This window comes from Denticeps clupeoides, chromosome 14, assembly GCF_900700375.1.
Source record: "Denticeps clupeoides chromosome 14, fDenClu1.1, whole genome shotgun sequence".
NCBI classification, from domain to species: Eukaryota; Metazoa; Chordata; class Actinopteri; order Clupeiformes; family Denticipitidae; genus Denticeps; species Denticeps clupeoides.
In genome coordinates this window covers 4758020-4777147 of record NC_041720.1, presented here as the reverse complement: position 1 = coordinate 4777147, position 19128 = coordinate 4758020, and the positions used below count along the sequence as shown (strand labels likewise).

The window sequence follows — 19128 nt, the reverse complement described above, 5'->3', positions numbered from 1 at the left end:
TGAGCCAGTCACGCCGGTGTCTTGCTCAGGGACACAATGGTAGTAAGTGGGGTTTGAACCTGGGTCTTCTGGTTCATAGGCGAGTGTGTTACCCACTAGGCTACTACCATGCTATATATCAAACAAATCAGCTGATTCAAAATGTGGTTTTATTATCATGGTTCCAGTTCCTTATGCAAGTGGCCACAACCTTTTTTTGTATTCCAGGTCACCACAATGTTTTTTTTTATGTTGAAGTCAAACATGAAGCAGTTTTATGTTACAAAAGGAAGAATGTGTAATATTGTGAGAGTTCTTTGCATGAAATGCACATATCATTTTCATGTAAATGGTTTACAAAATCAAAGAGTAAATTCCCAAGCACCCTGTTAAACAGTGATTAAATATGATTTTAAATATGATTTTTTTGACCCCTTCCATAATACACAGTTTTTAGGTGAATAAATGTGTTTATCATGGAAAACATGGAATTCAGAAGAATTATAATGGAAAAAAAACGAATTTAGGAAAAAATAAAACTAAAAAAAAAAATAATAAAACTGATTTCATAGGACACTAATGTTTTTTTTTCGTATCAAGTTCATTTTCATGGCAAAAAGAGACTTTGCAATTCATCTGATCACTCTTCGTAACATTCTGGAGTATATGCAAATTGCTATAATAAATATGTAAGCAGCAAACATTGTTAAAACCAGTATTTGTGTAATTCTCAAAACTTTTGGCCACTGCTGAATCTGGCAACACTGTTTGCTCTTATTTGCATGTGTAAAGTATTGACTAACAACTTCATGTGCCATCAGAAATGCGCAATTGCAATTTCCAAATTGTGAAGTAGGATCTTATGACAAAACTATAAAAACATCCAGAATGAGGAAGTGAATTGGGTAATTTCACGTGATGTTTTCATGTTCGTATTCATAGTCATAGTCATATTCTCATGTTCATATCATCACCCAGTCTTATGAAATGATGTCCATACTTTCAGCATGTTTTTTATGGCACTTATATATAGCACTTAATGAAATCCTGGATTTATCCATGTTTGAAACACACTGTGAACATTTCACTGCATTTTTCTTCAGGTTTGTTGTCACCTTTAATATGAAAGCCAAGAAACACTGAACACATACAAAGGACTGTGTTGCACCTTTGAAAAACAGACAGCATTAATGAAAGACATGTTCCAAAAGGGTCACATGTCAAATATGTCAAGAAATAAAATGTAACAAATAGACCTACTCTAGCGCAGTCACCAAGATCTATCAGTCTTACAACAACATCAGACTGACCAATCAGAAGGAACACACTCAGCACAATGAGCTGGCCATTTGATGGATGTTCCATGAGAATTTAAATGGAGTATTGTAAGATATATGACTGGTGTCTGGAGCTGTCCTTCACTTGGCTGTGGGGTCAGAGATCTTGCCCATGAAGAGAATACTTCTGGTGCTGTCTTCAACGATCAAGACGAGGAAAGGCCTATTCAGGTTCATGACACTTGGAAGAGACATGGGCATGATCTCAATGGTCGTGGCAGCAGCTGCCTCTGTGCCCCTCTCATCAACGCTGAGGACCGCTTTATGAGACACCTGGAGAAAAAAGGTGAAAAGAAGGAGCTAAGTTGAAAAATTCCTTGACAAAACTATAGAATTCCAAAATAATACACTGGTTCTCTGCACATACCTTTGAAACCTTCGTCCTGGTCTCTTCTGAGATGTTTGAGAAGTCGGCTGTGTCAGAGAATGCGCTGACCACACCCAACTCTTTCAGAATGTCATCCAGGGCATATTGGGCTGAGATGGAGAATTTTGGCAGGAACACATCCACTGAGCTGGAATGCAGAATGTTGAGCTGCATTAGCTGTTGAGCTGAATGTTGAGCTGCATTAGCTAATAGAAAAACCAACCAACTGTGTTGGGTTAAGTCCAGACTACACAACGGCCCAACTGGTATTAAAAGACACAAAAGAGCTGTCTCGTTAACAAACAACCAAGGCGTGCTATGAGTTGTTTGTGCTATGGGGCAAGTGTAGCCATATCCTTCCATCATCACAAATTGCTGAGGTCTCTGTGGCTGTAGCTTGTTGGAGACTTGACTAGATATTTAGATTTTGCTCCATCTGGTGAATGTTTGCGACATATTATCTGACCCAATTTTAAAATCTGTCTTAAAATGGCACAGTCTGGACTAGGCTTTAGGAGTTTATTAGGTTGCATTTTAATGAAACACTGAACTCACCTCCTGAACATTGAATCATGCCAGTGCTTGATGTGGTATTTGCAAATACTGGCCTCAACCTCCGCCATCTTTCCCTCGTCAGGAAGCACGATCATCATTGAGGCATTACCACCCTTGTACGGCAGCATAATCACGCTAGTGAAGTTCTCGCGGTCGTGGTAGAACTCGTAGCGGCCCGTTCTCTTCATCATGTCCACAGTCACCTTTGTGTTTTCATCCACATGGAAATCAGCCTTGTGGGTGTTTTTCTCCTCAAAGTGCTTCTCCCACTTACCTTCGGGGCAGAAGTCAGACATTATTGGATATATAGTCAATAATGGCATCTGAATTGAAACAAATCTATTCTATTAATAGACTGAAGAAAATTCGGGAAATGGCCATCATTCTGCATCTATTGCACTGTTTTACAAAGACATGCGACCAGCTGCTACCTGGATGTTGCTGCTTAAAATTAAGCATATCAATCAGTTACAACAGCAGTCAATAAATATTGAATTAGTCAATGAGATAATCACAATAGTGAATGCATTTTAACTAAGTTTAGATATTAGATGTGTAGTTAATAAGAAAAGAGAAATTCCGTCATTCGTACCTCTGAAGTACATGAAGTTAATGAGCATCATAACCGTGTCTTCATGCAGGTCTTTCAACATGTCAGGTATTTTATTGTGGGTCTTCTTTGAAATGTACTTGTTGATCTCCTGAACCGCAACTTCAGGCTTGGAAAAGTCAACATTGAAAACCTCACTTTCAAAGTAGTGTTTGGCGTCCTCCAGGAACTTGTCCAGAACCTTAAAACCATCTCTCAGGGCCACAGCACTTCCTGCATCCAGCTGCACGTTTTCATTGCCATGGGCCAGCATGTGGAGGAGGTGCTCATAGGCTTCATTGACCTGAGCTTGTGTGAGGCTGGAGTAGCCAAGTGCCTTGTAGAGCTCAGAATGGGTGTCGCCTTTAGCCCCAATTGCTAGCATAGAGAGGGCCATTGAAATACCCAGAGGAGAGAAGAAGACGTTCTTGGATTTCGATTCAGGCAGAGCACTCAGCTTCTTGTAGAGACTGAAGGCGAAATCTGCATTGTGAGGGGAAAGTAAGTGGCACTCTGCATCTTTGTCATTGTGGTGCGGGTGAGGCTCGTCCTTGCCATGGTGGAGATGATGGTGGTGCTCTGTTGTGTGGGCCCCATGGTCATGGCCTTCATGTGGGGCTGCCCAAGCCAAAGCAAGAAGCAAGCCAACACTCACCCCGAAATGCAAAATGCTGCTCATTGTATTTAACTGCAGAAGAAATATGAAAATATTATTAATGAAAGACTTTTTTGGAGGAATCAGCTGCAATTGCTCAGTCACTTTGGTGCCGAATATGGCAGCCTCGTTGCAAGCTCTCTGTTCTACATATGCACATACAATTAATTTATTTAAATATATGTTTATTGTCTTTTGTTACACCACACCACAAGCTTTGCACACATTTGCACACAACAATTTCACTCACATGCAGCGTTCCTGTGTATTAGTGTCATGTGATGCAACAATAAAAGTGATTTGATTTGATTTGACAAGCACATAATTGCTATTGTAAATACTCTAAAGAGCGAACAATGAAATGAACTGGGCTTTTGGTTGTTTTGCTTTTGTGGATAATTTAAAAGCAATATTGCAGAAACGAAATCTAGGAAAATCCACAGTTAATTACCACCATTAAGTCTTTACTCATTTGTATTTCCAGCACTATGTTGCCATAAAATACCAAATATCTCAATATTATAAGGTAAAATATATACATGAGACAATAAAATCTATTCTTTTTTCATTTTGTCTATTGGCATAGACAGTAAAATACACGCACACTATTTGAGAAATGTATGTAAAAGAGATAAGAGAGAATTTGCAAGCACAATTTACATGGTCTCTGAGGATCACTTAAAAAGATAAAATATAGTCATTTTCAGACTGGACTACCCAATACTTTCAATCGCTTTTTACCAGAAAATTTCAAAATGTTACCCTGTAAATGTTTCCGACTTCGTTTTCTTTATCCAAAAAATAAACAACACTTAAGAACAACGCTTAATAAAATACCTGCAAATTACCTTTTTCCGGGAGGGTTCTGGGTGGATTTTCTGCCCTTTTATAGTCTTTGTTTGAATCAGCTGAGGTTGTCTAAGTAATTATTAACTGACTTCAGCAAATTGAATTTCGGAGCATTTGAAACAAGATTAGATTACGTTCTTTGATTTTTAACCAAAAAATATCAAACACATTGGCAATCTTCACATTTTTTTTCAGTAATTAAAAAATATACTTTATTTTTAAATATACTTTTAGAACATAACTGAGATGACTTCATGATAATAATAATAAATAATAGCACTTTTAAATATCACACAAAACATGTCAATTTTCCAATGGTACCCACTGAACAATGACCATGTGACTTGTGTAGTTTACTTCAACTAGTTTTATACTGGATGTGGTCAGCTAGTTTACAAAAATGTGTGTAATGCTGTAGTTGACCACTAGGTGGCTGTATTTGCATGTAGTCCTTCATTCAGAACTGTTGAGAATGTGAAGCAGTGGGCAAAGGCTTACTCTATCTCTGCTTGGTACAGGGTTAAGAAGGCAAGAGGTGGGACACTGACCCCCCCTGCACCCAGTAGTAAAGTAGTAAAAGTGGATGAGTAGGCAAATGTGAAGGTGGCCATGGTTCAGGCTTCATTGATTTAAACCTGTGTTGGCCTTTGAACAGCATGAAGATACTTACGCACCGTGCAAACATAGGATGAACATGAATTGTCCAATCATGGGGCATGCAGGACTCAGATCGATGTGTCTATGTTGCAAGGCAGCAATAATCAAACTATTTTAAGGGTACAGTTGCCAAATGAGTGTCACACACTCAGGATTATGGCAAACTGTTGCTCCTGGAAACACATTTGTTCATTAGCTGGGGAAAATAATTAATTTTGAAAATAAGATTTACACACTTTGAATAATGTCCACATTTTGCAAGACCATTGGATTTTAATTAATTTGAATTTTTTCCCATTCTGATAAAGTATTATTGTCATAAAACAAAAAATAGTCCTTCAGCAAGATTACATGGTAAAATATTTTATTACACTGAGTGCTGTCACACAATCACTTCATCTCTGTTGGGTTGCTGTTCTGTCCGTAATCTTGCTGACGAAGATAAGACTCATGCCGATGTCATCAAATATGAAGAACAAGAAAAGTCTGTTGATGTATAAAATCTTTGGAACAAATGCGACAAGTGCCATAATCCCAATAGCCATGGTTGCTGCAGCTTTGGCCTTCAGGCCAGGCAAAATGCAGATTTGGTTGTTGCTGACACTTGGGCATGGGAGGAGTTTGTTAAAGCCATGGAGAATGACATACAGGTGGCTTTGAAGAGATTTATGGTCCACCATCCAGCATCTTAGGAGGGCTGTACTTAATATTAGGTGGGAAGTCATAAAGTAATGGCTAATAATAAAAGAAACATTCTGATTTATCCAAATCTTATTTTATTACACAGAATGCTGTCACACAATCACGTTCTTCTCTGTCATCAATTTGCTGTTGGGTCTGTGATCTTGCCAATGAAGAGAAGACTCCTGGTTGTGTGGTCAGTTATGAAGACCATGAAAGGCCTGTTGATGATCACAGTTTTGGGCTGATCTAGGGTAGACATATCCACAATCTCTATAGTGGTGGCGGCAGAAGCTTCAGTGCCCTTTTCGTCAACGTTCAAAATTGCTTTGTGCTCCACCTTAAAGAGAACATCAGATAAAACAAAAATTCATCTGCCTTGACTATATACGATATTTTTTTTCCGTTTATTGTAAAATATTTATACACTGTACCTCAGAAACTGCGACTTTGGACGTGGTCATTCCACTGAAGTCTGCATTTCCATCGAAAGCATGGTCGACTCCCATCTCTTTCAAAATTCCATTCAAGTTGTACGATCCAGAAATTTTGAATTTTGGCATGCCAAGTTCCAAAGACCTAAAACACAAAGATTAAAATGTACTATTATTATATCTGGTATGTCTTGCAGGATGCCGCTATAACATGTAAATCTACAATACATAAGTTCTAGTTTTTTTATGCTATATTTACTCTGATTTCAGGAAAGTGCGCCAGTCTTTCAAATATTTAATGTAGAAGCTGTCTTCAACATCCTTCATCTTTCCCTCGTCAGGTAGAATGATGAACATTGAGGCGTCACACTTGTATGGAAGTCTGATGACAGTTGTGAAGTTCTCTTTGTCTTCATAAAAGTCATAAAATCCCTGCCTGTACATCATGTCTACAGACACCTTTTTATTTTCATCCACATTGAAATCTGCTTTGATGGAGTTTTCTGGGTTAAAATGTCTCTCCCATTCACCTCTGAAGTACATGCAGTTGATCAGCATCATGACGGTGTTTGGGTCCAGGTCCTTCACCATGTCAGTAATTGTGTTGTTGGTCTTCTGAGCGATGAATTTGTTGATTTCTTCTGCTGCAACTTCAGACTTTTTGAAATCAATCATGAAGGCCTCACTCTCATAGTAATGCTTGGCGTCTTCCAGGAACTTATCAAGAACCTTTATGCCATTCTTCTTCATGGCCACAGCATTCCCAACATCCAATTGCAGGTTGTCCTTTTTGTGTCCAATCATGTGAAATATGTGCTCAAATCCTTCATTGACCTTCTCAGGACTCAAGTCACTGAAGCCAAGGGCTTTGTAGATCTGAGTGTGGGTGTCGCCCTTAGCGCCCAAAGATAGCATGGACAGAGCCATGGAGATGCTGAGTGGTGAGAAGAAGATGTTCTTCCCCTGGGAATCATTCAGGGCTCTTAATTTATTGTAGAGGTTAAACGCAAAGCCGGCATTTTGTGCGAAGAGAACATTGGCTTCTGGGCCGTGATGATGATGGGGCTGATCCTTGTCATGATGGAGGTGCTTGTGATTGTCATCATCTGCATGTGGTGCAGCCCAAGCCACAGATAGCAGCAGACAGGCAGTGGCAACACAGTAAAGCCAATTCCCACACATTGTATTTACCTGCAAAAATTTTATAAGCAAACATCTTAAGTTCAACTGATATTATATCTAATACACACCATGTACAAGTAAATTCAAAAATTTTAAAATTGACATTACTGATTTATGGACAAAACATTATCTATCATCACCATCTATTAGTGATACATAATGATTTTATTAACAGTGGTGTGAAAAAGTGATTGCACCCTATCAAATTTCTTACTTTTGTTCATGTTAGTCAAATATAAATATTTCAGATTATTAAAATTTATTAAATCTTAGTCAAAGTAAACACCGAATGTGTTTGGTTTAAGTGAACAATTTTATTATTAAGGGAGAAAAAATCCAAGCCCAAATGGCCCTGTGTGACAAAGTGAAGCCCCACCCATAGTTAAAACATAACAGTGGTTCATCACACCTGAGTTCAATATCTCTAGCCACAGCCATGTGTAATTGCTGCCACACTTGAGTGTTTTAGTTTTCATTTAATATACCTTTCAGTGTGCCCAAATACCCCAAACCCAAACTGAATTGTGGGTGGAAATTTGTGAGTTTAAATCTCAGCATTTACTGCTAATCATCATAATGGTGATCTTAATTCAGTATCTGTTTCAGCATGAATGCATGATGTCTGCTTATTTTATGTTTGCAGGCTTACTTACCATCGTTCCATCCATAGGGAAAGACATAAACGAGCGGTACTCAGCCTTTTTATATCCTATTTTGGGATCAGCCGAGTCAGTCCATGTAAATGATTAGCAACCCTAAGCCTGAGATACTGCTAATGATCCAGACTTCATTGATTTGTCAAAAAAATTGCGATAAAGTGGTCAAAATGCTTTTTTTTATTATCTTTTTTATGTGTATTCATCACTTTTCATTTTGTGGAGGAAATTGAAGTTTATGAGTTAAATTTAATGTTGAATTGTCAAGTTTTGAAAATATATATATATATTTTTAAATGACCTAAATAGCAAGGGGTGCTTTAGGATGAACCACTGACGGTGCACTGTGGGTATGTTTTTCTTGCTAAGATACCAGAAAACCATTGCCTAAAGTCTATTTTAAATGTGTGACATCTGTCTCTCAGCTCATGCCAGAACAACCAAAAGACAAAGAAAGTGTTGCAAGCTGTTTTTTTCCTCTCAAATGTTTAGATTACTGATCTGCATTTAGTAGGGAAACTTTTTTTCTGAAAGTGCAAATTTACACTATTAAGAGCTAGAAGGGCATCACTGTTTAAAAAGACATGATAAAGGTCCAAAAAGCTCATATGAAAAAAACCTTTTGTTGAATTGGGTGCAGTTTATCACACATTAACTGGTTCAGCAGCTGCTTAGTCAGATGCAACCATGAATTTTGATGTTTTTCTTTTTGCTAGTTTGTCAAGTTTGACGCTTGTGGGATGATCACAGTTTAGTCCTACAAAATTTGTCAAGGGAAAGAAAACCAGCGACAGGATCATGGGCGGCTGAGGCTCAGTGATACACATGGGATTGTCTGGTTGACATGTGTTTGACTGAAAAGCTGCCGAAGCTGAAATTGCTGCAAAAATTGCTGGTTGCAGTAAAAAAATCGCCTGCAACGGGCACATGTGCATCAGAACTGGACTAGGTGTGTCTCTTAACTGAGGTAGACTTGGCATCAGGATGCACTACGATACAAAGGGAAGCCTACAGTGGCCCTACGATGCTTCAAATCCTGCTGGTTGCTTCAAGTGGAGGCTACTTTGACATAACACCCACCTAAGCATGTACACCCCTTCGTGGTACAGGTTCTTCTGATGGCAGTGCCCCAAATCAGCAAAATTGTTCACAATCTCTGGCCATTTAAACAGCCATGTTCTTCCAAATTCTACCAATATATCTTCCAAATCTACATGCCGTCTATTCCAGATGTGAAGTGAAAGTGATCATAGACACTATGTATTATCAACACTATTATATGAAATTTTACTACATGCCAGGACAAGAGTTCTAAAAATTTTAAGATCCTAAAGTTTAAAAGAATTAATGATGAGTTGGCAAAGATATTTCACAATTCATATCAGCAGCACACTCTTTAGGTAACATATATTAATAAAAAAAATTGGGGGTTTTTATATGTAATTTTTACTAACCATTGCCAATTCACATGGCTGTTTATCCCAACGCTTGTAAAGCCAACATACCCCTTCTGAATAGATTTTTTTATATAATGCCCTTTGTGTTTACATTTAAATTGATTTATTACAAAGAAAAAGGACATACTCAAAATAAGGTGGGTAGTCATAAACTAATGGCTGATAATAAAAGAAACATTCTGATCCATCCAAAAAGGATATTTTATTACACAGAACGCTGTCACAACAATCACTTTCTGCTCTGTCCTCACTTGGCTGTTGGGTCTAGGATCTTGCCAATGAAGAGAAGACTCCTGGTAGTGTGGTCAGTTAAGAAGACCATGAAAGGCCTGTTGATGGTCACAGTTTTAGGCATACCCGGGGCGGACATCAGGACGATCCCAACAGTTGTGGCGGCAGAAGCTTCGGTTCCCTTTTCATTAACGTTCAAAACTGCTTTGTGCTCCACCTTGAAGGGAACATCAGATAAAACAAAAATTCATCTGCCTTGACTATTTACGATATTTAGGAGTTTTTTTCCGAGATCACCTATAACATTTTTTAATTTATTGTTAAATATTTATACACTGTACCTCAGAAACTGCAACTTTGGACGTGGTCATTCCACTGAAGTCTGCATTTCCATCGAAAGCATGGTCGACTCCCATCTCTTTCAAAATTCCATTCAAGTTGTATGATGCAGAAATTTTGAATTTTGGCATGCCAAGTTTCAAAGACCTAAAACACAAAGATTAAAATGGACTTTTATTCAATCTGGTAAGTCTTGCAGGATGCAGCTACAACATCCAAATGTAAATCTACAATATATAAGTTCAATTTTTTATAATGCTATACTTACTCTGATTTCAGGAAGGTGCGCCAGTCTTTCAAATATTCAATGTAGAAGCTGTCTTCGACATCCTTCATCTTTCCCTCGTCAGGTAGAATGATGAACATTGAGGCGTCACCCTTGTATGGAAGTCTGATGACAGTTGTGAAGTTCTCTTTGTCTTCATAAAAGTCATAAAATCCCTTCCTGTACATCATGTCCACAGACACCTTTTTATTTTCATCCACGTTGAAATCTGCTTTTGCTGTGTTTTCGTGCCTAAATGGTATCCCCCATTCACCTACAAAAAGAAGAACCCCATGGTACATTTTCACCAACCCGGTTAATGTAAAAAACTTTTTATTTTTATACTTATATGACTAAGGATAGTAATGACCCACCTCTGAAGTACATGCAGTTGATCAGCATCATGACGGTGTTTGGGTCCAGGTCCTTCACCATGTCAGTAATTGTGTTGTTGGTCTTCTGAGCGATGAATTTGTTGATTTCTTCTGCTGCGACTTCGGGCTTTTTGAAATCAATCATGAAGGCCTCACTCTCATAGTAATGTTTGGCGTCTTCCAGGAACTTATCAAGAACCTTTATGTCATTATTCATGGCCACAGCATTCCCAACATCCAACTGCAGGTTGTCCTTTTTGTGTCCAATCATGTGAAATATGTGCTCAAATCCTTCATTGACCTTCTCAGGAGTCAGGTCACTGAAGCCAAGGGCTTTGTAGATCTGAGTGTGGGTGTCGCCCTTAGCGCCCAAAGCTAGCATGGACAGAGCCATGGAGATGCTGAGTGGTGAGAAGAAGATGTTCTTCCCCTGGGAATCATTCAGGGCTCTTAATTTATTGTAGAGGTTAAACGCAAAGCCGGCATTTTGTGCGAAGAGAACATTGGCTTCTGGGCCGTGATGATGATGGGGCTGATCCTTGTCATGATGGAGGTGCTTGTGATTGTCATCATCTGCATGTGGTGCAGCCCAAGCCACAGATAGCAGCAGACAGGCAGTGGCAACACAGTAAAGCCAATTCCCACGCATTGTATTTACCTGCAAATTTTTTTTAAATCATTTATAAGCAAACATCTTAAGTTGAACTGATTTTATATCTAATACACACCTTTTACAAGTAAGTGGACAAAACATTATTTATCATCACCATCTCTTAGTGATAACAGAGTCATTTTAATTATTACAGTTTTCATTTAAAATACCTTTCCATGTGCCAAAATACCCCAAAATGCAAACCGCATTGTGGGTTGAATTCTATGTGTTTAGCTTTTAAAATTTTATTGTATACATTTTTATATCATTTTACTGTACTAGTTTTCATTTGTATGCTACTGCTACTAATAATCATATTAAAGTTGATTAGTAGAATGATAGTAGAATGATAATGTGCCAAATCAAATTTTTAACTAATTTGGCCAATCTTAATCTTAATTGCATGAATCTGTTGTTGCATGAATGGATGATGTTTGCCTATTTTAAGTTTGCAGGCTTACTTACCATCAGTCTCTCCACAGGCAAAGACATAAGTGAGCGGTACTCAGCCTTTTTATATCCTATTTTTGGGATCAGCTGAGTCAGTCCATGTAAATATTTAGCAACCCTAACCCTGAGATATTGGATATGATCCAGACTTCATTGATTTGCAACAAAATTTGCGATAAAGGGGTCAAAAATCATTTTAAGGGGCATGGGGATGGGTGGGTGTGTATCATTCATTTTGTGGAAGTATATATCTTAAAATTAAAGTTTAATTTATTTAAAGTTTTTTTATGCTTTAAGTGAACTGAAAGCAAGGGATGCTTCAGGACAAACCACTAACGTTGCACTGTGGGTATGTTTTTGTTGCTGAGACCCGAGAAAAATGTTACCTTAAGTTTATTTACAATGCGTGGGATCTGTCCTTACAGACAAATAAAGTGTTGCAAGCTGTAAATGTTTACTTTCTGTGTTGGTTATTGATGTCCATTTAGTGGAAAACTGCAGTATTAAGAGCTAAAAAGGCATCAACATGATCAAGAAAAAAGAAGGTAATGTTAAAAGGCATTTGGTTGAATGGGTCAAATGATCAGCAGCTGGTTGGCCAGACTTAAATTTAGTTTAAATAACTGGTTACATTGTGTTCTAGTGCATACTAGATTGTGCCACTTAAATTAGTGGTACGATTCTAAAATATACTGGATAGTGAAAAAAAAAATTTTTGCTGAAAAAGTGCATGAGACCATGATTTTTATATTGAATTCAGTTACACAAAACTTGAAATCAACTTTTTGGGGGTTCCAAAATATTCTTTCCATTTACCTGCAAGACAGGAATCTGCACTACTTCATTTAGCCTGACAGAATCTGCATTTCCTGAAACAATTAGTATTTCACTATTGTTTTGAATGCCAAATAATAACCCACCTCTGATGTAAATGTGGATGATCAGCATGACTGTATTCGGGTCCAGATGTCAGTAATTGTGTTGTTTGTCTTTTGAGGGATTCATTTGTTGATTTCATCTGCAGCAAAGTCCGTTCTGAAGGCCTCGCTTGGCATCTTTCAAGGACTTATCTAGAACTTATCTAGAACCTAAAAAGTTCTTATGGACTGCATGTTTTACTTTTAGTGTCCAATCATGTGAAATATGTGCTCACTTCAGGAGTGAGAACACCGAAGCCAAGGGCTTTATAGATTGGAGTGTCGGTGTCACCCTTACCACCCAAGGTTAGCATGGACAGAGCCATGGAGACACTGAGTGGAGAGAAGAAGATGGTCTTCCCCTGGGAATCATTCAGAGTGTTTAGTTTCCTGTAGAACATTTTGCAGTTGCAGAACATTGACTTCTTGACCTTGATGAGGATGGGGCTGATCCTTGTCATTATGGAGGTGCAGCTCATGGTCATTTACCCATGGTACGAAATGTGTCCTCTGCTTCGCCGACTGCACCCTGAGTGAGCAGTGGGTGGCCATGACAGGCGCCCGGGGAGCAGTGTGTGGGGACGGTGCTTTGCTCAGTGGCACCTCAGTGGCACCTTGGCGGATCGGGATTCAAACCGGCAACCTTCTGATTATTGGCGTCGCTTCCTTAACTGCTAGACAACCACTGCCTCAGAGTAGGCAGCAACACAATAATGACAAACCCCAGTCTGTACCTTCAAATCAGTTATTTTTTGTTCACTATTATAAAGAAATGTGATGAATTCATTTTAGCCAACATCACCCTTGTATAACAATTCCACAATAAACAAAGTAAATGAATATTGTCTTTCCTTATAACTTAATGTTAACGGTAATATCATTGAACTCAATAAATATATTATAATTCAATTATATTTTCAATACCTTTTTATATCACAATGGAATACAGGTGATAAATAATAAGAATTAAATAAATAAATAAACTAGGCACACCATTAACTTTAGGCCTTTCCCCATAATTAATGGTCACGGTCAATCTCTTCACTCTGATGGAATTCTATAGTTTTTTTTTTATCGCATGTTCACTCTTTGTTAATATTAAGTAATTCCTTTCCAGATGGACAGGGGTTCAAAACTTCATTCATTTAAACTTTATGCTGTTGATTCTGAGATGATGCAACGTTTTTTACAAATTATGATTCAAATACATTTACTGAATATTTAAGTCATAAAGATAAAACCCAATTCAAATAAGAGTGTTGAGATTATTTATAATATTTATTATAAAACTGGACATAATGATAATTGTGTCTTCTGCTCTACACAAGCCTCACATGCACTCTTCACCCTCCTAAAATCCAGAAAAAGATACCAATGCATTTGGGCCCTCACTGCCTCACTGCCCTCACAGGCCCTAGCTTCTTTCCACAGGCCATCAGACACCTGAACACTCAGGGACTTTATCCTTTGGACTGACACACACGCACTACTTCTGTTATAGAGCAATATTATCTATTATTGCACTGTTCCATTTTGCACAGCAGTATTTGCACTATTTTACTTTGCACATTTATTATTCATTTTTCTAGTTTAGCGCTGTCTGTCTTATTGTTGTCTACATGTTTTTTGTTAAAAAGCTTGCACTGCCTGTGTCCCGTTTGAACTTTATGTTGTCCAGTTTGTCTGTGTCGCACACATGCACTTTATGTCAGTACGTAACTTTTAATTGTTTAATTGTTAATTGTTTAAATGTTACATGTAATGCCTAGTTCCGGAAGAACATTATTTCATTTCACTGTGTAATGTCTAACATGTACGTGGCTGAAATGACAAAACACCTAAAACTTCAGCTTCTTTCCTCGGAGTCCTTTCCCCGGAATCACACTAGGAGGGTTTCCATGTACTTTGTGACAATGAAACAAGTTGAATTTTACATAAGGCAGACACTTGTATATGTTACCACACAATCATGTCAACAGCACATGTACATTGGGTTTAGACTAGTACATTTTTTTGTCATTAACAAGCAAGATACACAAGACAGTCATCCATGCATGCATTATGTAGAGGGTGATTTCTCACAGTCACTGTCTTCACTTGGCTGTTGGGTCTAAAATCTTTCCCATGAAAAGAATGCTCCTGGTAGTGCGTTCAGCAATGAAGACCAAGAAAGGCCTGTCTATGGTCACAATTTTTGGTGGAGGAGGTAAGGAATCCAGCTCTATTGCCACAGTGGTGGTTGCAGCAGCTTCAGTGCCCTTCTCATCAACATTCAGAACTGCTTTATGTTGCACCTGGAGGGAAAACAGGTAAAGTATTCATTCATGCATTAAGCCTAGACTTGGACTAAAAGAGAATTTCACTATGAAGTTCACTAATCAAAAAAATGTCTAGGTCCACACTCAATTCATGACCCTTTATGTTTACATTTGAATTTTGTGCGTATCGGTCATATTGACCAATCAGAGGTCTAGTGACTTTGACATGGGCCAAATTGTGTCGTTAGATGACACTGTAGTGAAAGTGAAGTGATTGTCATTGTGAAATACTGCAAAACAGCACATAGTGCACACAACAAAATGTGTCCTCTGTATTTAATCCATCACCCTTAGTGAGCAGTGGACAGCCATGACAGGTGCCCGGGGAGCAGTGTGTGGGGACGGCGCTCTGTGGCACCTCAGTGGCACCTCAGTGGCACCTTGGCAACCATCTGATTACTGGGCCGCTTCCTTAAACACTAGGCCACCACTGCCCCAGGTCAGTGCCTATAGGTCAATATCTACCAACTGTGTTCCATAGAAGGACAACACGGTCACAGGGAGTGACCTCAAGCTTCTAACAGAAGATATACAAATATTAATAAGTCACAGTGTTCCTTAACCTTTAAAAACATATCCAATATCAAATACCTTGAACTCTCATATCAGAACTTAAAGGATCTGCTGCTTTCATCTTTGCTCCACATACCACAGGATGCCTTCAGAGACCATATCTTGATAGGTCAATGCTCGTTTGATCTACGCAACATTTGGCATGGTGTTGTGTACTGTACCTTTGACACTTTTACTTTGGACTCTGTCATTCTACTGAAGTCTGCTTTCTCTCCAAAAGCATTGACCACTCCCAACTCTTTAAGACCTTCTTCCAGCGAATAAGAGCTAGAGGTGGAGAATCTTGGCAGGCCAATTTTCAAAGACCTAAAGCATGAACACAACTTGGCTAATATTATGTCACAGATTGCAATTTGGTAAAGTATTTTCTCATAAGCTTATAATTTCATGTTACCTTGTGTTCATAGCACCACGCCAATGTCTCATATGGTCCTTGCTGATGGTGCTTTCAACTTCCTTCATCTTTCCAACGTCAGGGAGAACAACAATCATTGAGGTGGAACCTTTGTATGGAAGCCTGATGACAGTGGTGAAGTTCTCTTTGTCCTCATAAAAGTCATAGTAGTCTTCCCTGTGCATCATGTCCACCGACAGTTTTGTGTTCTCGTCCACATGAAAGTCTACTTTTTGGGTTTCATCTTTGTCAAAATGATCCTCCCATTCACCTGAGGTACAAGAGTCCATGTTATTTTGGTAAAAGTTCTCTGGAGCCCTGATTGTTGCCGTTAAAAAAATGACCCACCTCTGAAGTAAATGCAGTTGATCAGCATCATGACGGTGTTTGGGTCCAGATCCTTCACCATGTCAGTAATCGTGTTGTTGGTCTTTTGAGCGATGAATCTGTTGATTTCCTCTGCAGCAACATCAGGCTTTGAGAAGTCAGTGCTGAACGTCTCACTCTCAAAGTAATGCTTGGTGTCTTCCAGGAACTTATCTAGAACCTTAAAGTCGTTTCTCACCGCCACAGCACTGCTGGTGTCCAGCTGCATGTTTCCCTGGTTGTGGCGCAGCATGTGAACTATGTGCTCAAAGCCTTCGTTAACCTTCTCAGCAGTGAGATCGCTGAAGCCAAGGGCTTCGTATAGCTGAGTGTGGGTGTCGCCTTTAGCGCCCAAAGCCAGCATGGACAGAGCCATGGAGATGCTGAGTGGTGAGAAGAAGATGTTCTTGCCCTGGGAATCATTCAGAGCGTTTAGTTTACTGTAGAGCTTGAATGCAAAGTCTGCATTATGTGTGTACAGAACATTGTCTTCTGGGTCATGATGAGGATGGGGCTGATCGTTTCCATGATGAAGATGTTGATGGTGGTCATCTATTTTGTTAGAGCTACCCTGAGGTGCAGCCCAAGCTGAAGAGAATAGAAGACAGGCAGTGACACAGCAAAGCCGAATCCCCAACATTTTATTAACCTGCAAAAAAAACTGAAAAAAATGAATTAGTTATGGTTAGTTATACTATTTACTAACTATGTGAATGTGGGTGGTATGATTTCGTCTCCTCCGTTAGCAGAGCTCACTCTGGCTCTCACTCTCACTCAGGGTTTGTGCAGCCTTCAACATCCAAGGGGATCCATTAGCAGTTAACCTGAGGAGGGTTTGGAAAATGGGCAATGGCATGTGCCATCCTCCTACGCCCGTACTCAGGAGGGTGGGGGGGGGGGGGGGGGGGGGGGGGGGCGACAACGTTCTTAACCCATCGTGGAGGAGAACTAGACACCAGACAAGGAGAGCGGGGAGTTACAGCGGCTCTTTCAGGTGTGGAGGGGGGGTTAAAACAGCGTTCGGGCCGTTCTCTGCGTCTCCGTGTGGATGACCAAGTCATTTTTACAAGTCCAGATCTTTGTACTAGAGTCCAAGTCAAGTCTCAAATGACTGAAAAGAACGTTCTGCAGATAACACTGCAGTGGTGTATGTTTTCGATTAAAAGCATGTACTGTACCATATCATTTATTAATATACACTACAGTATCAAAATTGATCAGAACATGCACTTCAGGGGGCTTGATATAATAAAGCTAGTAATATTATAATATTTTTTTATTATATACATTATTGTATTTGACTGTATCCATCAGGATACACTATAAAGTTTTATGGAAAGCTATAAAATCCACAAGTCCACAACACCTTGAACTCCTTGAGTGCACAGGTGAACTTGCCATTGGCATCAGTGTTGATTTGAAATCTGCACACGTGACATGGCGTGTATTATCAGGGAAGCAAAATCAGTCTGTCTGTGGTTCTCCGATAGCGCTAGGCAACACATATGAATTAAATAAATGTAACAGAGGTTTATGTAATCTGAATGATGGACAATAGGAGCTGAAGAAATGTACTTTTATCCCTATGGGGCCAATCCCCACCCATGCTCTCACGAGTCGTTTACATAAATAATTCCATAAAATGAACATTGTTTATGAGTTATGACTTACAAGCCACAGCATCCAAGTCCGAGTCAAGTCTCAAGTCGTTGAGGGCAGGACAAAAGTCAAGTCACAAATTATTGTTTGTGTGACTTAAGTGCGACTTTAGTCTGACTCTCCCCATCTTTTGCGTGTGGACGTAGGTTTTTTAGAAAGTGAAAACCCATTTTTGGAGAAAAGTGTTCTCATGTGGACAGGGCCTTAGTTTCAGGGCATAATGTACATTTAGCATATACATTCTTACCTTTAATTCCAACAAGGGAATGTCTGTATGTAGCATTAAAATGCTACTTTTGCACTCGCTGTTGCTGCGTCTCTCCTGCTCCTGTGTGTTTGTGTAAAGACCCGCCCATCTTTGCCTCTGGTTGATTTACCACGATGTTGAAATCAACCTTAACCAATCATCATCAAATGCATACATCTTTTTTTATTTTTACTGAAAAATAACCTTTTTTTCCGTAACACCGTAATTGTAATGGCGTTATTCCCATCACTGCAATTGATACATAACTTTAGTAATTCTATGGCTGACACACAAGTACCATGCACAGGTGATTGTGTATCTATGGAATTAGGTGTATAAAAAAATACATTTCATACATTGTTCACAAATCTGTTTAAGTCAGACATGTTGATTTCAGCACTGAATGTCAAATTTATGCAATGACCCTCTTTTAAATTATCCAGTAACAATAATGCCGTGACTATATGAGGCCTATAAGCACACTTACCAATCTGTCCAGTTCTCTTGCTTTGCAAGAAGTATCGAGTCGGTTTTATAATCCTTTGGAATCCATACTTTGTAAATATTGAGCAATCGTAGCCCTTGACATCTAAAGCCAACCTCTGAGTTTGCTGACAAATGTAAATTGCAAACCAACGGATCTATTCAAACCAAGAGCTAAGGCAAAGTGAGACAATTTCTGGAAACAGTGCAGATATTTATTTTCACATCCACACATTGTACAAGTCAGATTGCGGAACTGAATGTTTGTTAACAGTGACCATCAGCATTGCAGGATTACTCAATGTCCTGCTCCGAGATCATAGTAAAACTAATGATAACATGGTGCTTAGAACCTTTGCCACTGTCTACTGCCAGACCTGATGATATTTCATGCAATGGCTGAACCTCATCTAGTAGTACTTCTGTGTAAATGGTAGAGGTCCGAGACAGAAGCAAATATTC

At 39.0% G+C, this 19128-nt stretch overlaps 3 protein-coding genes across 3 annotated transcripts; all 3 read right to left on the bottom strand.

The window, feature by feature from the left end:
* Positions 1-1397: 1397 nt before the first annotated feature.
* Positions 1398-5042, bottom strand: LOC114763655 (alpha-1-antitrypsin homolog). Its single transcript, XM_028953422.1, has 6 exons — positions 5006-5042; positions 4625-4655; positions 2831-3477; positions 2239-2512; positions 1684-1831; positions 1398-1589 (listed from the first exon to the last, which is right to left on the bottom strand). The coding sequence occupies exons 1-6, from the start codon at positions 5040-5042 to the stop codon at positions 1398-1400; spliced, it is 1329 nt and encodes a 442-aa protein (XP_028809255.1).
* Positions 5043-5808: 766 nt separating this feature from the next.
* LOC114763653 (alpha-1-antitrypsin homolog) lies at positions 5809-7285 on the bottom strand. Its single transcript, XM_028953420.1, has 3 exons — positions 6363-7285; positions 6104-6248; positions 5809-6009 (listed from the first exon to the last, which is right to left on the bottom strand). The coding sequence occupies exons 1-3, from the start codon at positions 7283-7285 to the stop codon at positions 5809-5811; spliced, it is 1269 nt and encodes a 422-aa protein (XP_028809253.1).
* Positions 7286-9645: 2360 nt separating this feature from the next.
* LOC114763651 (uncharacterized) lies at positions 9646-18832 on the bottom strand. The gene is made up of 10 exons (XM_028953419.1): positions 18671-18832; positions 16260-16938; positions 15912-16182; positions 15679-15823; positions 14724-14920; positions 12863-13079; positions 10608-11265; positions 10237-10507; positions 9971-10115; positions 9646-9846 (listed from the first exon to the last, which is right to left on the bottom strand). Exons 2-10 carry the CDS (start codon positions 16915-16917, stop codon positions 9646-9648), a joined length of 2763 nt encoding a protein of 920 aa, XP_028809252.1. The 5' UTR covers positions 16918-16938; positions 18671-18832.
* Positions 18833-19128: the final 296 nt, after the last annotated feature.

What these genes read in the sequence shown, in the direction of transcription:
- LOC114763651 (XM_028953419.1), bottom strand. Translation starts at nt 16,917, where the DNA reads ATGTTGGGGATTCGGCTTTGCTGTGTCACTGCCTGTCTTCTATTCTCT. An exon ending in CGCACCTTCCTGAAATCAGA is followed by an intron (nt 10,116 to 10,236) that starts GTAAGTATAGCA and finishes TTTGTGTTTTAG; the next exon opens with GTCTTTGAAACTTGGCATGC. An exon ending in CCAAAGTTGCAGTTTCTGAG is followed by an intron (nt 9,847 to 9,970) that starts GTACAGTGTATA and finishes GTTCCCTTCAAG; the next exon opens with GTGGAGCACAAAGCAGTTTT.
- LOC114763653 (XM_028953420.1), bottom strand. Translation starts at nt 7,285, where the DNA reads ATGTGTGGGAATTGGCTTTACTGTGTTGCCACTGCCTGTCTGCTGCTA. An exon ending in CGCACTTTCCTGAAATCAGA is followed by an intron (nt 6,249 to 6,362) that starts GTAAATATAGCA and finishes TTTGTGTTTTAG; the next exon opens with GTCTTTGGAACTTGGCATGC. An exon ending in CCAAAGTCGCAGTTTCTGAG is followed by an intron (nt 6,010 to 6,103) that starts GTACAGTGTATA and finishes GTTCTCTTTAAG; the next exon opens with GTGGAGCACAAAGCAATTTT.
- LOC114763655 (XM_028953422.1), bottom strand. Translation starts at nt 5,042, where the DNA reads ATGATTGGACAATTCATGTTCATCCTATGTTTGCACG. An exon ending in GTTCATCCTATGTTTGCACG is followed by an intron (nt 4,656 to 5,005) that starts GTGCGTAAGTAT and finishes GTCATTGTTCAG; the next exon opens with TGGGTACCATTGGAAAATTG. An exon ending in GGAAAATTGACATGTTTTGT is followed by an intron (nt 3,478 to 4,624) that starts GTGATATTTAAA and finishes TTTCGGGGTGAG; the next exon opens with TGTTGGCTTGCTTCTTGCTT.